At 42.4% G+C, this 26463-nt stretch overlaps 1 protein-coding gene across 11 annotated transcripts in view; it reads right to left on the bottom strand.

Moving 5' to 3' along the window:
- The window catches only part of CDC42BPA (CDC42 binding protein kinase alpha), a 196078-nt gene that overhangs the window by 94608 nt on the left and 75007 nt on the right, over nt 1–26463 (bottom strand). For 10 of the 11 annotated variants that reach the window (XM_077340904.1, XM_077340929.1, XM_077340925.1 and 7 more), the window contains exons 6-8: nt 5710–5803; nt 1727–1927; nt 739–987 (exon numbers count right to left, since the gene is read on the bottom strand). In XM_077340904.1, coding sequence (XP_077197019.1) covers nt 739–987; nt 1727–1927; nt 5710–5803 — 544 coding nt within the window. The remainder of the gene's footprint in view (nt 1–738; nt 988–1726; nt 1928–5709; nt 5804–26463) is intronic. The other variant, XM_077340912.1, reaches the window with a different exon arrangement.

Raw genomic sequence — 26463 nt, forward strand, 5'->3', positions numbered from 1 at the left:
GAGCCTTTTAAGGTACTACAATGATGTGCATGGTCAGGTCCACAGTTCCTTATTCCCAGCCACACCTGCCATCTAAAGCAGTGGTCCCCAACCTTTTTATCACCGGGGACCACTCAATGCCGGGGACCACTCACCGGGGACCACTCAATGCCTTTTACTGAGGCCCGATGGGTGGGGGGTAGTTTACTCCTCCACTCTCAACCACTGCCCTAGTGCTCTCTGATAGCTATGGTAATGTTTAAACATCCCTTCAAAATAAGATATAGACATGCTACAACAATGAAGTGTGTTGTAAAGGGCTGGGGGGGATGAAGTAAAGGGCGGGGGGGGGGAGAAGGCATCCTCCGGGGCCCACCTCCAATTAGTCGAAGGACCACATGTGGTCCGTGGCCCACAGGTTGGGGATCGCTAATCTAAAGTACAAACAGGAAAGACCACAACCGCATTCTTTCCCACTGGAAGGAAGTACATCATACACTACCACGTCTACAAGCTCAGGCCCTCTCAGCAAGGGAGAAAATTTTTTAAGTTTTTATTAAAGGATTGTTTAAAACAATCACTGTAATATAACATGTCAACTATATCACAGAAAGAAAACTTTAATTTTCAATAAACTTAAAAGCCTATAATATCATTAGGATTGTACTGTAAATAATGCTAATATTCAAGTGTTATACTTTGAAAAATTCAGAACATGTAACAATCAAAAAAATCAATTTTTGCACTCATATAACTCACAGAATTCTTTAAGCAATCATCATCCACGTCAAAGTTTGATGTATCTGTTGGACTGCTAACTTCAGGGATGTAAGGTGCTTCACAATTTCGAATGTTATCCCAATCTATCCCTGCAAAGAATGGATGGTTCTTAAAATCTTCTATCCCGTTCTGTCCAAGTCTGTGTTCTCTGCTGCAGATGAGCCTGCGAATAAGGTCTTTTGCATTCTCAGATATATCCACCATTTGTACAGGAAACTGAAACCTCTCCTTAAAGAGAAGATTGAGAAAATTAGGGGCACAGCAAGAAATTACAAATAGTTTCTTGCAACCATAAAGGCTTGTTAATTGATTTGACTCACTTGACTCTTCTCAATTACTCCTATAGTCATTTCTCTATCTTTAAGATTTTGGCAACTACCAAGGTTAAACATTTATTTATGTAGTGACAACTTTATGACTGTGGATCGTTGAACTTCTTAACGATATCAGTACACATTTCTGAAAGTACATTTCTGCTACAATTCTGTTATAGTTTGTGACAATGGACTGGTTCCTATAATGCCCTTCTGCTAAGGGAAGAGTTTTGCTCCAAAGCAAAAGTCTTTAGTGAAAGGAAGTTCTAGGATTCCACCCACAGTTAATCAATCCTACAACTACTCGTATATTTCAAAGCAATAACTGAATCACTTTCAAATCATTTAACATAATCATGATACATAGTGCACAACGATCAAAAGGATACCATTGTATCTACTTAATTATGTTGACCAGTATAACATGGTAAAATAAATTGTAGCATAAGCATGTGATCAACTAATTATCATTATTACAATGACAGTACGGAAGAGAATTAAAGCTGATTAAAACAAAGTCTGTAATTAATTAAAACATAAACATTCTACAAATGACACAGAAATTAAGCCATTTATAAATAATATATAGCAAATAGCAGTATTAGCAATTTTAAAAGATTAATAGTTTACAAATACAAAGATAGATCACTCACTTTATGATTCATTATCTTTCCATAGGTTTCCACCAGGGACTCAGCATAAAAGGGGGTTTCTCCATAAAGCATTTCATACATGCAAACACCTAGTGACCACCAGTCACATTCAGGGCCATACTTTCCTTTTCCATCTTCCATGGCCTGCAGGATTTCTGGAGAAATATAGTCTGGTGTTCCAACTGCCACTGAAGACTGCACCTACGAGAATTAGCATCATGACTAAAAATGATCTACAATATTGTGCATGCTTCTGTGTGCAGATGTGTGCATTTCTACTTGCAAAGCCCATGAGGAGATGGAAATAAATGAAGTGGTGTTTCCTAGCAGTCCACTAGAGAGGGCAAGGAAGGCTTTATTAGAGTCTTAAACTACATGTGACAACTCACATTCTAGGGTTCAGCAGCAGATCTAATTTCTGATCAGCGCTGCAAAAGCAAATTCTGTATTTCTGCACAGTTCCCATTTCTTTCAAATCAGCTGTCATATATATATATATCTTTGCCACAATCCCAGCCCCAGCATCACCAAGTGCTTATTGACCTGACAAGAATTTCAAGTAGTATGCTATTTTAAGTGGTGACATTGTTAGACTTTGGACACCTCAAACCTTTTCCTACATATATCTGTGTTATAAAATAATCATTTAGGAATTTGAAGGGGTGGAGGAACCACAATATTCATTGCCTCACCATACCTGGGAACAACATGACTAAGACAGGCCACGTTCTTAATTGTAACTTCCTTGCCTTCACTGGGCATACATTATATCAAGGTTGAAAATTTTATTTATGTAGATTTTTATATTCCATTTCTTTCTCCCAAATGAGGACCTCAAAGAGATTGCAATACCTTTCTCCTTCCTCCCTTATATTCTCACAAGCCTATGAGGCATATTTGGCTGAGACTGTGTGACTGGCCTAAAGGCATCCTGCAAGTTTCTAGAGTGATAATTTAAACCTGGGTCTCCTAGATGCTACTCTGACACTCCAAGTATTAAATCACATTAGTTTTCAGTGACATGCTGGCTCTGAGGCTGCTGCCATCACAGGAACATCAAATACATCCTGTTGTTTTTTTGTGCAGTGGCATTTCAAGAACCAGATTAACCTTCATACTTCTCTTTGGGACAGGCTCAGTTGAATGGATTAATAAAGTCACGGAATAAAGCTTTTTTCTCGTGCTATGTGCCAACTGTTTTCCCCAGTCTCCATGAATTGTATTTCAGCTATCAGCAAAACTCATATAGATCTTCACAATCCCCCCTCCAGAAGTCCCTTCTAGCCTCTAGAAACTCATTTCTAAGGGTTTTAGGCTCTACCTGAATTAATAGCAGAAGGGTGAAATCACCATATCCTACTTCTGTCAGCAGCAAAGATCCATACTTTACCCTAGCAGTAAAAAGGATTCAAATCCTTTGTTCCAGCAACTCCATTCACTCTTCCATTCAGTCATATGTATTTTACGCATTTTTTACTAAAAACATCCAAATGCTGCAACTGGAGACTGATCTCAGTACTAGAAAAAAAGGGCGTTGTAATGGAAACAATGGGTGCTAGAAGGGGGAGGGGGTGGCTTCTCTTCCCCCTTGGGCTGGGAAGGGCTCCAGCCGCCTCGCTGTGAGGTAGCTAGAGGGCTCCCTGGAGCAAGGGGGAAGGGAACCCTTCCAGGCTTCCCAATCCCATTTTAGTAAGTGAGGGAAGGACAGGGGGGGCGAGGATGACACTCTCCCCCCTCCCCCCAATGGGATTGGGCTGGCAGCCAGCCTCCCCCCCTGCCCTTCCCTCAGATACTAAAATGGCTGTGAGGCCTGGAGAAGCCTCAGCCGGCTGGCAAAGCAGCCACCCAAGGCTGCTCCTGGCCATGCAGCCATTTTAGTATCCGAGGGAAGGGTGTGCGGGGGCCAAGCATGGTGACCTCCCTCCCCTGACTGGCAAGGGCCTTCCACAGCCCGGGGAAAGCCTCAAGGGCCACTTGCATGGCCATCTGAGGCTTCTCCAGGCCGTTGAAGGCAGGCCCCTCGCCCCCCACTTCCTGGCAAGGACCACTTACATGTTGCCCTGTCAGCGACCAGGGCCTGACCCTGCTTGTGGGGGGGCGGGCCCTGTCCGGACTTTGGGCCAATCAGGAGGCACTGCATGCCTCCCAACTGACCCAAAGTCCAGACAAGCCCTGCCCACTCTCTGCCCACCTACCCCTTACCCTTTTATTATTAACAATGCAAGCTGTTAAAGATATATGATATATTCTCCTATAGTCCCAGAACAAGATAGCTGCCAGCTTAGCTTCTACTTGTAAGAAAGTTTCACACTGGTATGGAGACAGATGGGGCCTGGCAGTAAATAGTAGGGTGGGAGCCGTGGATCACTGGCTTTGACAGTTTTATTTCTAATATATGTCCTTGTGAACTACAAATGGGTTCGAGGGGTTTGATTGGCTGGTTTGGCAGAGAGTTATGTGGCTGTGTTTGGATGCTGTGACAGTTTACTAATGTAACAAGATTAACTTTTGCTTATATATTCCTACTGTTATGATGGTCAGTTCTTAGTCTGACGAAGAGTGCTTGCACTCGAAAGCTCACTCCTTGAAAAAAACATTATTGGTCTTAAAGGTGGTACTGGACTCTGATATATTCTTGTGTATTCTTATCAGAAATTTGTGGAATTGCAGGTTTTTGATAAGTATTTAAATTCTCACTGTCTTTTACCCATCTTTGATTTTTGTATAGTTCAGAAAAAGAAGGTATGACAGGTCTTTTTTTACCAGCCAAGTGGAACCACACAACCTATTTTGTGGGGTTTTTTTGGAGATTTTGTGGAGACCATGTTTGTTTGTTGTAACTCCTTAGTTACCAGGTGTTCTTAAGGTAGGAAGGGAGCAGGCTTTGGGTGAGACACGCTTTGTGGTGAACAAGTCAGAATACAGAGATCATTGAGGCAGAAATTGTACATGAACAAAACAGAGGATTTATTTATTAACCAGCTGGTTTCAAGGACCAGATCAGCAGCACAAGTCTCCAGATGGTCAGAGGAGAAACCTGGCTGAGGCACATAATTTTAAGCTAGCTAGGGCTTCAGACTGTGATTTGAATTCACTTTAAAGCTTTTCAGGTGTAAATAGGGTTTTGCTGACTAGCAACTAGGTTGGGTCTTCTCTCACACACATTGGACTCTACCCACAGCAGCTTGACCTTTTGCAGGAGTCAGATGAAATGTTGCAAGGTCTGTGTATTACCAGAGACAGGTCTAACAATTGGTACTCTATTGCCACACTGACAGGTAGAGCTACCCTTCAAACTGTCTGCTCTTTTATTGAGACAGACCCAGACTCTCATTGTACTCTCTGAGGCAGACTCCAATTCCTCTCTGACTGGGCTTCCCTCCAACATTCAATCTCTCTTCTGAAAGGGAATTGGATGCTGGAACAGCACTCCCATAGGCTCAGCTCAGTGGCTATTTTTCCCCTTCAGGGGCAGGACAGCTTCCTGTCCATCAAAATAATGTAATTTTTCCAACGATGAACCGTTTTCAACAGTCAACCACACCATAGGTTATTTTAACCATGCTCTTGAAAATTATCAACAAAGGTTAGCTCAAGGTATTCATCCAGTTAATTTTATTTTTAATACTGTTAATTTTCAGACATCAATAACAGGTAGAGAATTCATGAAGTATTCACGTTATGAAGCAGAGAACTCCATGTAGGTCAATAATCAATATCATACAATCCTTTTAACATCTGTTTAAAAATGGAAGTCAAAATCAGTAATACTGCCAAAATCTGGATATTTGGATAGATTATGAAATCTTTCATTTGCCAATGGAACTGCTCACCTATCTAGAACCACCTCAATATTATCAGCGTAAGTAGTAAAAAGGTCATTTTCCATGAAGGAATACTTATTAACATCAACATTATAGTGACAAATATGGACCAGAAATGAATGGTAGAAGAAATGATAAACTAGCTGCTTTCTAATTTACCGTTCCATCTTCCATCAGTTTTAGACATGAACCAAAATCTGCTAGCCGAATATGTCCATTCATATCCATTAGGATGTTGTCTGGCTTGATGTCCCTGTAAATGAAATCATTTGGGTAATTTCACATCAATTCTTATTACATTCGAACAAGTACAGTCAAACATTTTAGATTTTAATTATTTGTACTTTGATTATGGTATATTCCAAACTAGCACACAAATCTGTAAAGACTTATCATTTAGACCAGGGGTAGTCAAACTGTGGCCCTCCAGATGTCCATGGACTATAATTCCCATGGGTCCCTGCCAGCGAATGCAGGGAATTGTAGTCCATAGACATCTGGAGGGCCGCAGTTTGACTATCCTTGATTTAGACACATGAAGCTGCCTTACACTGAATCAGACTGTGGGTCTATCAGGGTCAGTATTGTCTAAGAATGGCAATGATTGTATCAGGCAGAGACCTTTCACATCACCTCCTACCTGATCCTTTTAACTGGAGATGTGAGAGATTTAATATGGGACCTTTTGCAAGCAAAGCAGAGGCACTATCACTGAGCAATAGCCACTCCCCCAAAACAGGACTGTAATTCAATTCCAAACATACATTCCAAAGATTTAAGGACCCTCAAGTTTTCTTCAGGAACTTCCATTGTTTCTTACTCCCATTATTTGATGATGATGATGACGTTCAGTCGTATCCGACCCTTGGCGACCCCATTATTTATTTATTTGTTTAATTAGTACATAGACTGCCCTCTCTGGTCACGTGTATTTCAGGTTGGGTTTTTGTTTCCCTTTTGGTTACTTGTCAGGGTGGTGCAACAATTATAATACAAGTTTTTGATGAAATCAGTAAAACAGATAAAATAATATCCTAATGTTCCATTGCTTTCCATTTCATGGCCTTGACCTATCTTTTGTCTCGCCAGTCATTGTTTGTGGTAAGAAAATGGAGGAGAGGGGCATTTGATGTTATTTACTTGCCTGATAGAATAATGCTGTTTTGAAGGTCCTGTGGAACTTTCATAGCGCCATCAGGGCCCAAGTTTCTGCCAGCAGTATATTCTCCCAGGCTGGGGCCAAAGCCAAAAAGGCCCTATCCCTGGTCAAGGCCAGGTGCTCTTCCTTAGGGCCAGGAACCACCAACATAGTCAACAATCTTAATATTCTTCTGGAAATATATGGGGAGAGGTGATCCCTTAGGTACACAGGACCCATACCATGTAGGACCTTAACGGTTAACACCAGAACACTGGACTTGATCCAGAATTCTATTCAGTGCAGCAGTTGGTAAACAGGTCAAGTATGTGTCCTCCACGGTATCCTGATAAGGACTCATACAGCTGCATTTTGCACCAGCTGCTGTTTCCAGGGCAAGGCCAGGGGCAGATTTGCGTAGACCGTTACAGTAATCCAGCCTCCAGCCTAGAAGTGACCATCACATGGATTGCATTGCAAGCCCCCACAGAGGGGGGGGGGGAAGCCCAGTGACTTCAGATAATAAAATTTAGCATGTGTTCTACATGAAGGATATTCAGAAGATAAAATCAGCACAGTGGGAGGAATGCTGCCACTAGTTGTAAGGAGCATGACTCACCAGTAATAAGAACAATATGGCATAGTAGACAACGTGTCAGATTCAGATCTGGAAGCCTCAGATTCAAATGCCCACTCTGATATTAAAGCTTGCTACGTGCCCTAGCACTAATCACACACTTTCAGTCTAACCTACCTCACAAGGTTGTTGTGAGGATAAAATGGAGGATAGGAGAAATATGTGACTCACTGCAGGTCTCCATTGGGGAGAAGGCATGGTATAAATGAAATAAAGGGTTGCATTAGTAGTTGATTTGCATCCAGGCCCAATTCAAAGACCTGGTTATTATAAGCTTTAAAGTCCTGAACAACCTAGGATTAGATTACTTAAAGAATGGCCTACTTCTATGGAAGCCTACCTCCCGGTTGAGATTAGGCTGAGAGATTTTGCTTGTTAATACCTAGGCCTGTCCTGCACACAATTTTTGAACTTTTCATTTTATATTTTTGTGCCCCCGGTAACAGTGCTTTGATATCATTTTGGCCTTTCCTGCCTCTATTTTATCCTTACAGCCACACTGCTGGATAGGTTAGACACAGAGTGATAGGCCAAAGGCCATCCAACTAAGCTTCCATGGTAGAGTGGAGGTTTGAACCTGGGCACTTTATCCCTTGGACTGCAAGGCGAACAAACCGGTCAGTCCTAGAGGAGATCAGCCCTGCATGCTCTTTAGAAGGCCAGATCCCAAAGATGAAACTCAAATACTTTGGCCACCTCATGAGAAGGAAGGACTCCCTGGAGAAGAGCCTAATGCTGGGAGCGATTGAGGGCAAAAGAAGAAGGGGCCGACAGAGAATGAGATGGCTGGATGGAGTCACTGAAGCAGTCGATGCAAGCTTAAATGGACTCCGGGGAATGGTAGAGGACAGGAAGGCCTGGAGGATCATTGTCCATGGGGTCGCGAGGGGTTGGACATGACTTCGCACCTAACAACAACAACACTTTATCACACTGGCTTAAAACATTAACATATTAATGCCTTTATGTATGAATACTTATCAATATTAATAAGAGACAAAACAATCCAAGTATATTGCCCTTTTCATTATAATTTTATATCAATGAAAAGGACAATATACTTGTATTGTTTTGTCTCTTATTAATACAGATGATAAGTATTCATACATCAAGGCATTAATATGTTAATATATTAATGATATTGCCCTTTTTATTATAATTTTATATCACTACTCTGATTTTCAGATCGCATTGTATATAAAAAAATTAACATGTATCCTATTCTGGCAATTTAAGTCATGTCTTAATAACTACAACCAAACATGAACACAAGTATTTACTGCTGCCAGAACAGGATGTATAATTAGCAGCTAGTCTTCTATGATTCTAAATACAACTTAAATAAGGAAATTGGCATTTTTTATAATTTCTCCTAGAACTATTTTTCCTCTCCGGACTTATTTCTGAAATTACTAATAGCTTTAAGAAATCTGGCTTTAGTTCCTTTATGAAATTTAAATACTAATAAAGCAAGAAATAACATACAATGGACTATACATTTACCAGCCAACTTATGTATGCCTTGGGGTTCTCAGTTACTGATGTTTATTCACAAAAACACACGCACTTCAAATTTTGGCCAAGGAATGCATGCCCTGTCATGTTTCACTGCACTTACAAAATAGACTCTTTAAAAAAATATTGGTTTTAAAATAAAAACAGAAAAGGAGAGAAGGGTTTGACACTGGGTTGCAAACCCAGTCTTTGAATCGGGGTTTCAAACAAGTTAGCTGGCAAGAAATGATAGTAAAACATATATAGCATAGAGTAGATTATTTATTACTACAACATAATTCCATATTAATAATCCAGAAGACCTGAATAGTCAAAGCATGTGCCAATGCATAGGCATTTTACATTTATAATGTATACCACAACACAGTTTTTTTAGATTATTTATCCTGTACTACCTTTTCATCCTTGAAGTCAAATGGGCCTTAGGAAGTCTGAGCAACAATACAGCTAGTGGAGGTGACAGCATTCTAGTTGAACTATTCAAAATCTTAAATGACGATGCAATAAAAGTGCTGCACTCAATATGCTAGCAAACTTGCAAAACTCAACAGTGGCTACAGGATTGGAAAAGGTCAGTTTACATTGCAATCCCAAAGAAGGACAATGCCAAAGAAGGACAATGCCATGTTCAAACTACCACACCATTGCACTCATTTCTCATGCTAGCAAAGTTATGCTCAAAATCCTACACGCTAAGCTCCAGCAATATGTGGACCTAGAACTTCCAGAAGTGCAAGCAGGATTTCGAAGATGCAGAGGAACTAGAGATCAAATTGCCAACATACACTAGATCATGGAGAAAGCTAGTGAGTTGCAGAAGAACATCTGCTTCATTGACTATACTAAAGCCTTTGATTGTGTGGAGCACAACAAATTGTGGCAACTTCTTAAAGAGATGGGAATACCAGAGCATCTTATCTGTTTCTTGAGAAACCTATATGTAGGTTAAGAAGCAACAGTGAGAACTGGGCATAGAATCACTGATTGGTTCAAAATTGAGGGGCATTTCCCACGGCTTAAAAATAGCACAATGGTTGCCGATTGAAAACGCTACTAATTTGCCATAACGCACGACGTCGTCAACAATCTGCAACAATCCTGAAACCGATCAGCAATAAGCGCTTCGTTGTGGCGCTTTCAGGGGAATCCAGAAAACTGGATTCACCCTCCGGATAGCGATACACTCCTGCAACCAATCTGCAACACTAGCGCTAAAGACCTGTGCGTTACCATTGTAGCTGGTTCTTCAAAGTCCCTCCCCCTGGATCTCTCCTCCAAACTTCCGGCGAAGCGATCGCCATTTTTTTTTCTCGGAGCGAGCGGGGATAAACGCACCGGCGAGCCTCTTTCTGTTTAGAGGCTTCCCTGGCTTCAGTCCTTCACCTTTAGTCACTAAGCACAAACCACTTAAAAGCCCGTTTGCTGAAATAAAGTCCCTTTATTTTTTACACATAAATTCAGCCGAAAATCGAGCCCGTGAGAAGGGGGGGGGGGAATTTTTTTTTTATCACTCGGGGCAGCGTGCAAACGATCATACAATCAAACGATAGCTCACAATAGGCAGCTGGATGGGTCTCTCCGTAGCAACGAATCTACACAGATTCGTTGCTATGGGTCTGTTTTTTTTTTAAAAAAACCTTCCTTAAAGGGAAAGCGGCTGTTTGGGAGCATGCTAACGGCTGCCCATTGGCTGCTTGACGGCCAGGGGCGGGACGAGCTTGGCAATAGCGCTTCCTTTCTAGCGATTTCTGCCGAGACCGGAAGCCTGTGGGAAACGCTAAAAAACGCAACTGATTCCACTACAAAGCCAGGTGTGCAAAACGACGAATTCCACTATTTTAAATGGCGATTTTTCATTCCGCAAACAATTTGCAACAAAGATCCCCGTGCGAAATGGCCCTGAGAAAGGAGTTCGGCAAGGCTGTATACTGTCGCCTTGCCTATTTAACTTGTATGCGGAGCACATCATGAGAAAGGTGGAGTTAAAACATTTTTACATTAAAACATTAAACAATATATTTTAAAAACCTAAGAGCACATAATTCCCTCCCTATATTCAATACTGGTGAGGGGAGGGGGTAAAGTGCTAAGTTGATGTTACTTTGGTGGTGTGTTAGTCTTTAGGGAGGCCAGTTATTGGCGATGCTCTGTAGGCCTCAACCATAGGCCCGGTGGAATAGTTGTGTCTTGTGAAGCATAGCCAGAATTAGACAAGAGTCAATGAAGGCAACTGCTGCACTTGTAGACCAAGGGTGATTCCCTGAGGCTCAAAAGTGTTTCAAAGTCTAAAGCTAAAGATCAAGAGAAGTAGGTTTATTACTGAGTTTACATCTATTTTTTTCCTCTGGCTATTTTCAGAATAGGAGAGTCCATCTCATGAAAGAATGAAGTTATAACACAATCACAATTCTCTATTACACACAAGTACATCTTTCTTCCAAGAACTTCCTTCTCTTATCTTCCATTTTATGATGTATAAATGAGCCTTATATAAACCTATGATCCACCACTTCAGAGAATGTACAAATAAAACCAGAATTAATAATGCCAATGTAATTTGATCTTTACCAGAAAATTTAAAAAGAGAAAGTGCAATAGGCAGGAAATAGGTAACAATCAGGAATCACAATGAAGCAAAGATCCTACTTTGGTTGTTTGATACAGTATAGATTCATCTTTTACATAAGGATTCATTTCCCTTGGATCCTGTACTCCAGCAAAATTTGTCAGCACTGAGGGTTTCACTTGTTATGGCCCATGCTGACTGTCCAGAATAATTTGATTCTCTGTTCAAGGCAACAGTCTTTATCACAATCCCTTGAACATTCAGCCACAGGGAAAGTTTAAACCAACAGCTAAGATCCAATGTGTAAAGCTTTATTCTAAGCACATGCGAAACTCAGGATAAGAGGGTCTGATGTTGTTTGTCAAGCTAGATGTTCAGTAGAAAAAATAGAAGTTCCAGGAAACTAAAACATTTGCACTGAGTTTTATGATGCACACCATTTTGAGATACTTTGGGCTTAATAAAAGTTATTATACAACTTTATGGAATTTATCTGGAAATCGATATGCCTACTTGCAATGTATTTCTAAGCGAGGATCTATGTATTACATTATTTATTTATTTATATCTTATTTATTTTTATTTATCGGCCATCTTTCTTGCTCAAGACAATGCAATAGGATTGGGATCACAAAAATGAAAACCAATGCAAAAGAAGTATCAGAGATGATTTGTCATAAGAAGAGCAAGAATAAAAATACAAAGGCAGAAAACAATGCTGTAATTACAAAATGATACATATAATCATGGAATATATGGCAATCCCGTGTTGACTTTTTAATAGCCTTGGTTTTTAACAAGTACCCATAGCTTGGATCCATAGCGTGTGTGTGTGGGGTGGCTATTCTTATACAGGAGGCTTCCTCCTAAAGGGCTCTCAGGGTGCCTATGATCTCTGGAGTGGATTGTGTTTGTACTGGATGGGATTTGGTCAAGGGCTTGGCCATCTGGTTGGTGTACCACCTGCCCAATGCCCCACCAGATGCTCTGTCAAGTTTGCTGGAGGCGGTAGCCGCCTGGACATTGCAGTTTCCCAGGCTTATAGTCCTGGGGGACTTCAATGTCCATGAGGATGCACCATCCCTGGGTCATGGCTCGGACCTAGTAGTGACCATGGTGACACTGAGGCTCGTGCAATTTGTTACCCACCACGCTGGCCACACTCTTGATTTGATCTTTGGTGCTGGGATACAGGTGGATCTGGTGATGGCACTGGTCTTTCCATGGTCAGATCACTATGCCCTGTGGGCCTAGCTCAAGACCCCACCCCTTCCCTATTTGGGCGAGGGAGTATTTTAGCCTGCCTGCGGAGACTTATGGATCAAACTGGATTTCAAATGCTCTGCAGCAGTGGTCCCCAACCTGCGGTCCGCGGCCCGGTGCCGGGCCGCGGCTTCTTCCCTCCCCCGCCCGAAGCGCAAAGCTCGCCAGGCCGCGAGCAAATCGGCCGTCAAAGCGGCCAATTAGCTTGCGGCCCGGCAAGCTTCTTGTTTCGGGCGGGGGAGGGAAGAGAAGCTTGTCGAGCCGCAAGCTAATCGGCCGCTTTGGCGGCCGATTTGCTGACGGCCTGGAGGGAGGCCGGGAGGCGGAGGCGAAGCCGCAGCCGCTGGCATGGCGGCAGCGTAAACGCGCATGCATGGACTGGCGCACACGCGTGTTTGCGCCCCTGCCGGGTGCAAACGCGCGAGCGCAGCAGTCCGCGCTCGCACGTTTGCGCTGGGGCTGCCGCGCGTGAGCGGGCCCCTGGGCCGCCCTCTTCCCAGTCTCCGGAGCAGCAGTCCGTGGCAGCCGAAAGGTTGCGGACCGCTGCTCTGCAGGACCCATTGCCTCCTGGTGACTTGTTGACAGTGCTGGTAGAGGGCTGGAAGTCCTGTCTGTCAGCAGCGACAGACGAGATTGCCCTAGACATCCTCTCCATCCTCGCCTCAAACAGGCTTCTTGGTATAGCAGGGAGCTTCAGGAGAGGAAGAGGGAAGTGAGATGTCTAGAGTGAATGTGGCGGAATACTTGTAATGAAGCGGCAAGAATATCCTATTGCATGCTTTATGAGGGCGTATGAGATGGCAATGAAAGTGGCAAGACATTTTGCCACGGAAATTGCATCTGCGAGCTCTTGCCCGGCACAATTGTTTAAATTGTTTGATGCTCCTGGAGGAGGGGCATCAAAATATTAGTAAATCAGATTTAATCTGTGAGGCATTAACAAGCTTTCTTGCAGATAAAATCTTGTCACTCTGCCAGGACATCCTGCCACAGTTGATACAGATAGGGAACTGGAGGCCTGTTGGCTGTCTTTCAAAGTGCAGTTTGATGGCTTCAGACAGCTCTCATTACCCGAAGTACACAAGTTGCTGGGGTCAATGAGGGCAAACATTTGTCCTCTTGATCCCTGTCTGTATTGGCTGCTCAAAGAGGGTGGTCAGTGGATAGAAGGCCATCTCAGGGATATTATCAACCTCTCCCTGTCTACTGTGGAGTTCTCTGAGCTGCTGAAGGAGGCAGTAGTTCGCCCTCTCCTCAAGAAGCCATTGCTGGATCCGCGGGGCCCAGCCAGCTACCACCCAATCTCGCAGCTACAGCAAAAGGGACAAGCATAGCTACACTGAAGCCAATTCTGCACCAGTTGCACCACTCTGGGCTGCCACCAGTACATTGCTGTGGAGCTGCATGTTCTGCAGCTTACTGTGTCCCCCCTGGGAAACACAGTGACAGCAGAAAGGTTCCACCATGTGGGGGAGGGGAGGCTGTGGGCTGGTTGTTTTGCTAAAAGGTAAGACTGCCCGAGTCCATCTGCAACAACATGAAGCACCACGAAGCTGTCCAAAGCATTTTTTCCCCTACAGGCCTCTGAAGGGTGGGGAGTAGCCAGGCCTGGAAGGCCTGCCTCTTCCCGTAGAACAGGCCCACAGAATCTGCATTCCCTTAATGTGAGGCTTCTGAGGCCTTATCTGCACCAGGCCCGGGAGTGTGGTGGACCAGCAGAGACATCAATGTCGACACAGCAATTAGACCTGGGTCCATACTTACTCAATCCCTGCCTTTTCTGTGGAACGACTGGTGAGGTGGCACTATAACCACACAATACATCATGCAATTTTAGCTATATTTATATTCCAATTGACTTAAAGCATAAAACTGTAACAAATGAATATGAGAGACAACATAGTAAATTATATTTGTTACGTAATGTAAACTGCTAATGCAGGATTGGTTGAGAGTTTTGAAAATATAACTTCAATTTAGATTTTCAATCAGGTAGGAAAATACGGAACAACATTAACCTACACCAAATAATGATTATGAATTTGGTCATATGCAAATCATTATAGTTTGACAAAAAGCACATAACACAAGAACATGGTATTTGTCATCATTATTTTTAAAAGCCATTCTAAGGCCACAGGCTAGGATCTAAAGAACTCTAATATGCACCAAGGGAAATTAGCAAAAATGTTACTAGCTGAATCCAATTTGTAAAGCTCAAGAACCAGATAATCTTGAGGAAATGAGATAAATAATCTTCAACTGAAAGAAGACAAATGAGTACCAAAACAATGGAGGTTAATGTTATTCACTAATCAAACCTAATCCCAAATTACAATTTTTAATCATTTACAGAGCTTCTGCTTCAATTTTCTGTTACCAGAAGATGTTTATTGCATTATTCCAAAATTGTCTCAATCTAATTTAAACTACAGGACATAATGAAGTCATTTTGCAAATGTTATGTATTTGTTTACATTATTTATGGTCACCTCCCAGAAATATGCTCAGGCACCTAAATTTTAGTTTCGTTAGTTAAATTCAGTTTCCGTTTCTTTTCAAATGTAAACATGCTCAATAGAAATATTAACAAAATCAACTACTAATTTTAGAACAAATTTAGAGTCCAGTTGCACCTTTAAGACTCTAAATTTGTTCTACTGCTTCAGACCAACACAGCTACCCACTTTATACTAATTTTAGAGAGAGTTTCCTGGGATCATATTTTTATGTATGGGGTCCTGGACTGTACTTTTAGAAAACTCTGCCTCAGTACCAAATTGGCATCAAAGCTATAAAAATATATTTTTTAAAAGCAATCCCTAAGCTTCAAAGAGGCCCTACTATGGCAGACAGGTACTTCTCATTAGTAAAAATGGGAATGTTCCATGATGAGATCTTAATTTTCCCTCCATTGTCTCGGATGAGGAGAATCTCTAGTTTGCAATGGTACATAGACCTGTTGTGAAATATTATGGGTCAAGCTTTTTCAGGTGTATAGCTGCATTAGTGTGTAGCAGTAAATCAAAATATTGCAGAGCTAGAACAATCTCTTTCTATTGGTCCCCGAGCCTCCCTCCAATGAAATCACCGTTGATTCGTCCGAACAACAGGGCCATCGGTATGCTATAGTTTAAATTACTGTCCTCACCATTGTTCTACTGTTCTATCATATTGTTCTTTTTGTTATTGTATTGTTACCATTTACAATTATTGAATTATCTGTACTACTACTAATTTGTACCTGTTCCACTAAGTTTCATGTAAAGCAACCTGAGCCACAGGTGTGGGGCAGTATATAAATACAATCAATCAATCAATCAAATTTGACTCCAGTAGCACTTAATTACAAGTTTCCAGGCTACAAGCTTTTGACAAGGTGAGTTTTGACTCACAAATATGTATAGCAGTGTGAGCGAATGTGGTATAGTGATTAAAAGTGGTGAACTCTGCTCTGGAGAACTGGGTTTGATTCTCTGCCACATGAAACATGCTGCTTGACCTTGGGTCAGTCACAGTTCTCTCAGAATTCTCTCAGTACCTCACAAGGGAAGCAATTGTAAGCCACTTTGAAGTTCCTTAGAGTAAAAAATTATAAAACCCAACTAGAATAATAGAATTATAGAGTTGGAAGGGGCCATAAAGGCTATCTAGTCCAATCCCCTGCTCAATGCAGGATCAGCCTAAAGTAGTGGTCCCCAACCTTTTTCCGGTTGAGGACCGCCCCCGGGGGCGAGGGAGAGCTGCCGGCCCGGGTGCTGCGCATGTGCGTTTTCGCCAGCAGGGGGCACTAATATGCATTCACAGCAGCTCCGCACATGTGCATTTGCGTCTGCTGGCCTGCTGGAGGCCGCGCCTGCCTCTTTCCCACCTCTCATAGCAAGAAGCTCGCCGGGCCACGAGTGAAGCGGCTGCTTTGGCGGCTGCTTTGCTTGGAGCCTGGCGAGCTTCTTGCTGCGGGGGGGGGGTGAGGCAGGCGCGGGGGGGTGAGGCAGGCTGGCGGCCTGGTACTGAGGCCTTCACGGGCCCAGTACCAGGCCGCGGACCGGGGGTTGACGACCCCTGGCCTAAAGCATCCAGGATAAGTATCTGCCGAGCCCCTGAAGGCGGTCAGTGAGGGGGAGTTTACCATCTTTTCAGGCAGTCGCTTCCACTGAACTGGTCTGACTGTTCTATATCCTGGAAAATGTTGTGGGTTTTTATGGTGCTAGTAGCCAGAATTTACTCAGGGTTGCTGGCCCCAAAGGGATGAAATTGGCTTCAACCAGGACCAGGGCCTTTTTAGCTCTGGTCCTTAACTGGTGGAACATTCTTTCTAATTACATCAGGGCCCTGTGGGAATTTAACCAGTTCTGCAGAGCCTGTAAGATGAAGCTGTTCTACCAGGCCTATAGCTGAGGCTTAGAAATAACACCAAGATGATACTCGCCTCCCAGATTGGAAGTCCACCACATAGATAAATTCATTAAGAGCTCCATATGGCCCCCCTCAGTTTAGTATCCATCTTAAAGTTCCTCATAAAGAGGCAGCAGCCGTAGTTTTGTACCAAACTGTATTAGTTACTAATTTCAAATTTTAGAATTTTAAAACCTAAATTACTAGTTATTTTTACTATGTATTTTAAATCTGTCTGTAACCCGCTCTGAGCCTCTGGGGAAGGCAGGGTATACATCCAAAAATAAATAAAATAGGTAAAGGTGCAACTTAAGTTAAACTCACAAGAGGTATTCTTTGGTAAGAGACATTCATCTGCAAATTCACAAAACTTTGATACACAAAGTTGTTTACTTTAGAATTCAGTCTCCACTTAAGTGAAATGTCAGAAATCATTGCTGCTATCCTTCAGTAGCTATTATGAGATATTTATAAGAGCCTGAAACACAGATCTAATTTAATATTAAACGCAATTTCTCTTCAAGAAGTAAAAGAACAGAGTACCAAACCCCAACGATTTCTATTATTTAATATGTTACATTCCCACTGATCTGTACAGTAGCAGGCCTCAGAGAGTGGAAACATTCTGCATTTCAAAGATACACAGCTGCACCCAATATTATTTTGATTCAACCAGACCGCTTGACATTTTTCAAGCCAAGGGTTCACATTCCTCAAAAGAAATTTTACACCAACAATATGCTACAGAGGACTCACTCATTTGATTCAGCAGTTCAAAGGAGTATGACTTTCAAGTTACACTTTCCATACTGTAATGTGGGTCCCTAAATATTTCTACAGCCTCAAGCATGTGTGAGAAGAACCAGATCCATGTACAAGTACACGAATTTGTTATTTATTAACATGCAGAATGTACTATGACAGGGAGTAATTAAGACGCAGGCCAGGAATGAAGCAATACTCATGCTGTAGGATGTATGCTGCCAGCCAAAATGGTTCCCCACCACCTTCCATGTTGCTGCCCCTGTGACGAGTTCCACTCATGGAATTATCATTTCAAGGGACAAGGTGAGAAAAGCCTTCTTGACATAATTACAAGCTGTAGGTCTTGCAAGCCTGAAAAACTATTCCTATCTTTAAAACAAATATTAGGCAAATTAATTATGTCCATTTCATTAACATAAATCATTACTTTCAGTACAAAGTTGCAAAATATAAGTGAAGGTTGGCCAAAAAAGTAAAGGAAGACAAAAAGAAACAGGGGAAAAATATAATAGGAAGCTGAACTGAAAAGCCAGTCATGGTTAAGAACCAAACCCAGCCAGTGAAAATGTAAGTAGATTGCCTGTTAATGCCACTACCATGAGTCCGTGGCTTGGTCTAAAGATTAAATAATTAAAGTCTATTAATTACGGCTAATTCATGTGAGAGCTTTTAGAACTGTGTGGTGTGGGAGTTGCTGGCTGGTAAAGGAGTAAAAGGAATAAGCTTCTTAAGAATGTCACATCCATCTGTGGGTACCATCTGCCATAGGAAGCCTGAAAGAAGCTACAGAGGAATCCAAACAACGCTCAGCTGTTATAATGTAAATTGCTACCTCATACTGTAACCACAGCACTGTATATAGGAAGGATTTCACCTCTTTTAGTTCTTACTAAATATAGGCTAGATGCCTTTTGCCCTATTCTGTTTTAGCACAGTTGGAAGCTTTTCCTCTCCCTGTCAGTTGAGAATGGAAGAGACTGGGTAAAGTTTAACTGTTTCCTACAATATTACTTGAAGTTATAAGGACATAGCACTATACAGCCATAATTATGGATCAAGTAATGTTCATTCTTAAGGTCATTACAATAATCGGTCTGATTTACTCTTTCTGCTTGATCTTAGTCACAAATACACCTCTTGATTATTGATTAATATAGATCTTCCTGCATACTCAGCAGCTACTCTTGCCACTAAGCAGCAGACTCTCTGACAGGAACCCCAGCCTCTTTAAACTCCACTAAATAATTTATTTGGATTAAGACCACTATGTCAAGTAGAGAAATCTAATATTTTCACCTTGCATCTTCAAAATGCAAAACTGTGCCTCTTCCTTGAAGCACAATTGGCCCTGGCAGGGAAAACATTTTTCCTCAATGGTTTCTCTGTTGTAGAAAAAGGTAAGAAAAAGACATGGGAGAGGTATTAATTTATTCTCATGCAGTAGCATGATCCTGCTTCAACACTGGCCCCCTAAGCCTCACTATTTACCAAAGTTTCAGGAGGCCTGTGATCCAATAGGGGGTTGGACTAGATGGCCTGTATGGCCCCTTCCAACTCTATGATTCTATGATTCAACCATGGATTTTCAACATTTTGTTTAGTTTGGCATAAAGGAAGGAATTTTTTTAGGTTGTACATCAGTGTGTTGAAAACTTTAGAAGAACCCTTAAAGATTAAAAACCCACAAAAAACAAGCTAAATGAAAAGTTTGACACATGTGGAAACAGCCTTCCTCCTCTTCTTCTTCTAGCCACCACAGCTTCATGCAAAGAAAGATAAGTGCTGGATAAATACCATCTAAAAGCAAATAAGGGAGCATGTTGCTCATTGTGGTAGCCTCCAAGTCTTATCTGTAGGATAGACTGCCTTTTGCTTTAATAAATCTGTTACTGAAAAACGAATTTTGATAAGGAACTAGAGTAAGATTTTAAAATTATGCATTGATAATGGATTTAAATATTATTTTAAAAATTGTTCCCTCATGTCAAATGCAAAGTCTATAATTAAAGTGCAATCTGAATGTTTTTGCTGTCAAGCATTAAATTCCTTATAGGGAAACCATCAGCTGCTTATAAAATTAGAAGCATTTGCCAGTTGCTGTCTAGTTCTTGAGCTGATCACGTTTCCTCTCTTTGATTAACAGTGTTTTCCAGTTGCCTGTTATGTTGCTTGTTTGATCCAGCTAACAAAGTTAATTGAAATGGCTAACTCTCACAATTTGTGAGGTAGTGCTTGCATGCTGAGATACTAAAGGCTCTCTCAGCAAAGCTATTGTGCAAGTGTTATTACAAACCTCTACTGATGATGGAATTTGAATACTGCATACAACACATTTCATCTATGGAATACTTTAAAAAAACGTTAAATCAGTAGTACTATAAAGTACTACCAGCAGAAACTTACATGTATGCCTGAGGCATTGTATGACAATTCACAACAGCCAGTGAGGAGCAAGAAGGGAAGGTATTTTCTTAAAGTACTTCACACACAGATGCTTCTGAGGGTGCCTTCCACCATAGTGACCTGAAAGGAGTAGGAAGGAAAGATCTTTTTTGTGAAGATCTTTCCCATTTCTACTGGGCTGATTCCACAGGGATGGAAAAGGCTGGGAGGACAGTCATAGGAAAGCAAGGCTAATCCCCATTTCCACATGACGTCACCACCGGCTCCCAAGCCTAGTACGTGTAAGGCCACTGTTGCCCCGATTTAAGGGACCACAGATATTTTCCATATTTTCCATATTCCCTTAAGCCAGTGGTTCTCAACCTTGGGGTTGCAACCTCATCTAGGGTCCCAGATTGGTTGCCGCTGAGGCTGTGGTGGCAGGTGGCCACAAGCGGCAGCAGGTGGTTGCGGGGTTCAGAAGTAGCGGTGAGTGTCAGCAGGCGAAGGTAGCAGGTGGCGGTGAGCAGCAGGCAGCGGTAGTGGGCAGTGGCGGCGGAGCCATGGCAATCCACACCACCACGCCACCCCAACTGTTGCGCACATGTGAGTGTGCATCATATGTCACATGTGCACGCAGGCGCACAACAGACAGGGCAGCATGGAGGGGGCCATTGCCATGGCTCCTCTGCCACCACTGCTGCCTGCCACCATCGCCTGTCACTGCCCACTGCTGCTTCCAGTCTCTGTCACCTCGGCACCGCGTGGCCCTAAAGGTGACGGTAGGCGAGCAGGCGATGGTAGCGGGCAGAAGCAGGAGGTAGGCAGCTGCGGCAGCGGCCAGCAACGGCAGCCAGCAGCGGAGGAGCCATGGCAATGGCCGCCTCCATGCCGTTCCGTTTGTTTTGCGCCTGCGCGCCCTGATCCCACTGCTGCCACAGTTGGGGTCACAGAGTTAGAGTGGTTGAAAACTGCTGCAGAGGGCCACATAGAAAAGTTACCAAGTTTCTAAGAATGGAGTGTAAAAGAATGCAGGTAAGATTTTTGTGTCAGTGTATTGGCTTTCCTTTTTAAAGCATACTAAGGTAGTTATTTAAACTATAGCTTTAAAGCTCATTTATTTAATCATGTCAGAGAAATGTTAGGACAGCTGCTTTTCCTCATTGGTCTTTCAGTAATTTTAGGGTTAATTTATTCTTATTTCTATTTTTAGTATCTTACCTAAAAAAGAGAATTGTGTTGTTTTTCAATAAAGATTATTAGCTTACAGAAAGTTTCTGCCAGGCTTGTTTGTGCATGGTTAAACACAGAACTCACTTAATAAATATTGTCCTATTGCAGACAAGTTTTCCCTTTACTAGGTCTTATCTGCATAGATTCTTTAGAAGTCTCTGATGCTCCTTGGCTGCTAAGGATAACACAGAACAAGTGGTTCAGACCTTTAAATTAGATACAGGACAATAATCTTATTACAAGTGTACTGCAGAAAGAGACTATTGCATTGGAAGCGGAAGTATTTTTGGAAGTCTGGCCTGATCCTTATATGGAAATAGGCATCCAATAAATCTAGGGCCACAAGCCACATGCCTGGATATAGTAGAGGCAGGACATCTAAGATGGATAACATTCTGAACTTCTTTATTTAAAAAAAAACTTAACTGCTGAGGTTGTGCATCAGTCTCATTCTTCCCCCTTTCTTTTCCACCATAAAATACCTCGAGTAGAAACCTGTGGGCTGTTCTTTGGGAGGTATTTTTCTAGTAATCTTTTTGGTCAGCAGGGCCTCTACTTGTTCTAGAACTTGAGAGAAAGGGTTTGTTTGGTTGTGAATAGATGGAAACATTCAAGTCTTAATAAAATAAGGAAAAAATATTTTTTCACCTATGTAGGCTAGCAGTCTATTTCTGGTCCCAACTATAGGTGGTTGTTTTGACATTAACACATTTGACTCAATGGCTTAGACTCAAGATATCTCTGCCAGCAACCTGTGCTTGAAGATTATAAGACTGAGCCTTGTTACAGGAACCCACAATTTAATATGCATGTTAAATGGAGTTCTCAGGTAGGGGCCTTCCCAGAAGTCTTCTCTAAACTATGGAATTCCCTTCTTCAAGAGCTATTAGTAAGGTTGCCAGGTATCCCCTTGCAGCTGATGTAAGTAAAGTGAGGCCTAAGCTAGTGTCACTGCCAATGTGGTAATTTCACTTCAAGTGCACACCAGAAATGACATCATGTCGCTGCCAACACGGGGATGCTCTAGTATTTGGAGGGGGGTGGGATGGGATCTATGGTAGAAGTCATTTTTACCATAGAGCTTTTGCTCAAATACCAGAGCATCTTGCATCCATGATGACATGATAACATTACTTCCAGCATGCACGGGAAAAGTCATCACCACTTCATCAACTATGCCAGCTTAGGCCCTCCCTTTCCTGTGAAAAACTTACTGAGCCAGCCAACTTCCAGTAAGTCCCTGTGCTAGGGGCTTGGCAAGCCTAGCTACAAGAAATAGCCTTATTACAAGCACTAAACTTATTTCTTCTTGAAAGGTTTTAAGTATAACTGCTATTTTAGTAATCTATTTTGAGTCCAATTGACAAAGGCAAACTATAAATAATGTAAATAAATAACTATGCTGCTTTCAATCTGACTACTTTTTCTACAAAGTTTTATTGTTTAAGATGTGGTTTTTCTTTTATAAAGTGTCTTGAACAGTATATGGAAAGGCAGTCTAAATTTTTTCTAAATGTATAAAGTGGCAGTTGTGTTAATTATATGTGTTCCTTTCACAGCACAAATGGGTGTGGGGAAGAGGAATTTACCACTTATTCCCTCCTGGTTTTCCTGACTTTAATTCTCCAGCCTCTTTCAAGCAACAACTGCTTCACATGGAAAACAGAAAATGTATTCTATAGGTGCCCGTATTTCCCTCGCAAAGAGCAACTCAGGGATTGTTTACGTGGGTCAGGAAAAAATACAAGAGGAAGGGTCAACCACTCTTGACAGTCAGATCATTAATTTCTGCTGCCATTATTTCACCTTTTAAAAATTATGGGTAATGGATTCATGGATCACCTGGTATATTATTTACCCTGACAATATCTTTGCTGTTAAGAAAAGAGGTTTTTAATCTCTAGAGTCTGAGATAAAGCTAAATTCCACAATATTGGGAGGAACTTTGAAGTGCCCAGTACAAGGTCCTTTCTCTGATAAGGCCATTCCAGTCTAATACCAAATTGTAGGCTCCCTTAATTTTCTTCTGCCACCCATACTGTTACCCAGAGTTCTAAATCTGTTGAAAATCTAAATGCTGGCATCAGAACAATGCAAGCTGTTTCCATGACTGATTCAGGGGGATGTTCTGATTATTTTATATAGAGAATCACAAATCTGTTTGCAGTAAGGAAGACAAATATCTCTTTTTATAAAGGCAAATGTTTCCCCAATCTCTCTGAAGTTATATCAGGTTTTCATCAGATTCAGGGTGGCCTTAGAAGAGTTATATTTTCTCCACTGCTTATGTTGTTTCCTTAAGGTTTTGTTGACTGGATATTAGGCAATTTTACTTTTTGAAAACAGCTGAACTATGAGGATAATATCACTGCTTCCTGCTGCTCTAGAAAATGTTAAGGTTTCTAAAATGTTTTTTATTAGCTTCTGAACTGTATAAACAATCATTGCACCTGAATCAATAGAAACCCATGGAACGTCTTGCAAAATATCAAGAAAAGCCTACCACTATTAACACAGATATGCATTACTCAACTGAGGGTACCACATAAAAATTTAGCCTTGATTAGCCACTCTTTGGTTACATAATAAGGAATGTGCTAATTTAAAAGTTCAATTTAGACGTAATTCCAAGCTTGGGTCCTGCATACTTGAGGGAACCGCTTACCTCCTTATGCCCCCTGCAGAGCTGATGATCCCAGGACCCCAGGAGGCACACCTGGCCTTGACAAGGGCCAGGGCTTTTTGGGTCCTGTCCCCTACCTGGTGGAATGAGCTCCCTGAAGAGCTGTGGGCCCTGATGGAGCTCCCTGAGTTCTGCAGGGCCTGCAAAATGGAGCTCTTTCGCCAGGCTTTCATTTGAGGCCAGGAGTTGGTCCTGGGGGTTTAAGATCGGGCTCCCCTCTCCCCTCAGAGCCGGGGCCAGTACTAGACTGGCCTCGAATCTCCAAGATGATCTACCCCTGTGACACGAGCCAACTATTCATCTGCCCATCTTGGGCTACCCAGTGGGTTCGTGTGGGTTGCATTTTTCACTAAATTACATATTGCCATCAATTGGGAATGAGTTTTAGACTATTGTTTTAATGGGGTTTTAATGGGGTATATTAATGTTTCTTATGTTATGGATTTGTATTGTGAAAATGTAAACTCCTGCGAGCCAGTTCTCTGAGAGCAGCAGTCATATAAGTCTGATTATAAATATAAATAAATAAATAAAAAGGTGCATCTAAGATTGATTATGATAAAAGAAAAACACTATCAATTTTGTTTACCTGGATAATCTTAGGACTTAACTCGAATGAGAGAAAGACAACACATTCAGAAAGGGAAATCATGTATCTGCCCCAAGACAATGAAAAAAATTGAGAAATTGTTAAAAATATTTAACAACAAATATGTTTTATGTATTTATTTTTCAATTTCAATTTATATGTCACCCTTCTCCAAGGGCTCAAATATTTTGATATTAACTCCCAAGGCTAAACTTGTTGGCAATTTACACTGAATAGTTCAAGAAGGCATTAGCAGTAACATTTCATGTATGTTTTTTCTTTCACAGCCAGTTCACCAGATATGTCAAAGCAGCCATCCTAAAATGACTGCATTTGGGTGAATTCAAGATGACAGAAAAGGAATTTATTCACCATCTGTTAGGCAGCCTCATTTTAAGCCCCCTACAGGTACAGTTTAGGTTGGCAATTGGCAACAAATGATAGAGGATCTTAAGGATACACTGGGCTAAATGAAAGATACTTCAGCATAAGTGAAAGTTGTGTAAATGGAGATACACCATACTAGAAGGCATTTCTACTATGTGAATATTTCTTGTCTCATGTAATCTAGCTGCAGTTTCAATTAGTAAAGCCATGTGGAAATGAAAAGGTTAAAATGCCTCCCGATTTCATTGCTCTCAGCCTGTATCAGGATCCTGAATGGTTGAAATTACTATATATATATATAATTTATATTAAAAATTTATTCAGAAAAAAGGAACATACTACAAAGTACAGAATATAGAAAAGAAAAAGACACTATATATTTAATTTAAAGAACTATGAATACTGAGCTGGCATTTCACAATATATCTTACATATCACCCCCCATTTACCTTATTAATAATATGGCAGAATATACATATTATATTCCCCCCTGCCACGCTTGCATATTTCCATCATTTACATATCTTTAACCGCTCCTGCGGAGCGGATTAAACAAAGCCCTAAGGGCTATTGGGGAGGAGTTAGGGCGGGCTCTGTCCGTGATAAAAACTCGCTGGGGCAAATCAGGAGCCGCAAAGCGGCTCCTGATTCGCCCCGGCGAGTGCCAATCTAGGGCCAAGCGGCCCATTGGGAGGCGTGCGAACTGCGCCTACCCATGGGCCGCTTGGCCCAGCCTCGCCCGTCAGGAGACTCCTTCCCATTGCCCTCGGGAAAAGAGCAGGGATGCCGCGTCAAAGGCGCGGCGTCCCTGCTCCTTTCCCGCCACCCCCCAACACCTCGCTACTACCTAACTAACCCCCCTCCATCCCCAGGCCCCTTCCCACCCCGTGTCCCCTGCCCAGGACACAAACAACCCCCGGCACACAGCCGCTGCCCTCCTCAGAACCCTTCCCGCCCCGCCGCCGCTTTCCGCAAGACGCACACACACTCACTCCAACACATACTCCACCACCCACCCACCGCCAGCTAATCCCCCACCCTCCCCAGACCCCTTTCCAACACGCCGCCGCTGCCCGCAACAACAAGCATTCAAACACACACTCCACCACCCACCCGCCGCCACCTCACACCCCACCCTCCCCAGACCCCTTTCCAACCCGCCGCCGCTTCCCGCAACACCGACAACCACTCCAACACACACTACACCACCCACCCGCCGCCAGCTAACCCCCCACCCTCCACACAACCCTTCATCACCCGCCCCAACAACCACCCGCAGCCTCTCCCCCAGCTCCCGTCCCCGCGCTTCCCAATCCCAGCCCAACTCATGCTTCCCACGGCCGATACCCGCTCCCCACGG

Source organism: Paroedura picta, chromosome 1, assembly GCF_049243985.1.
Source record: "Paroedura picta isolate Pp20150507F chromosome 1, Ppicta_v3.0, whole genome shotgun sequence".
Taxonomy (NCBI): domain Eukaryota; kingdom Metazoa; phylum Chordata; class Lepidosauria; order Squamata; family Gekkonidae; genus Paroedura; species Paroedura picta.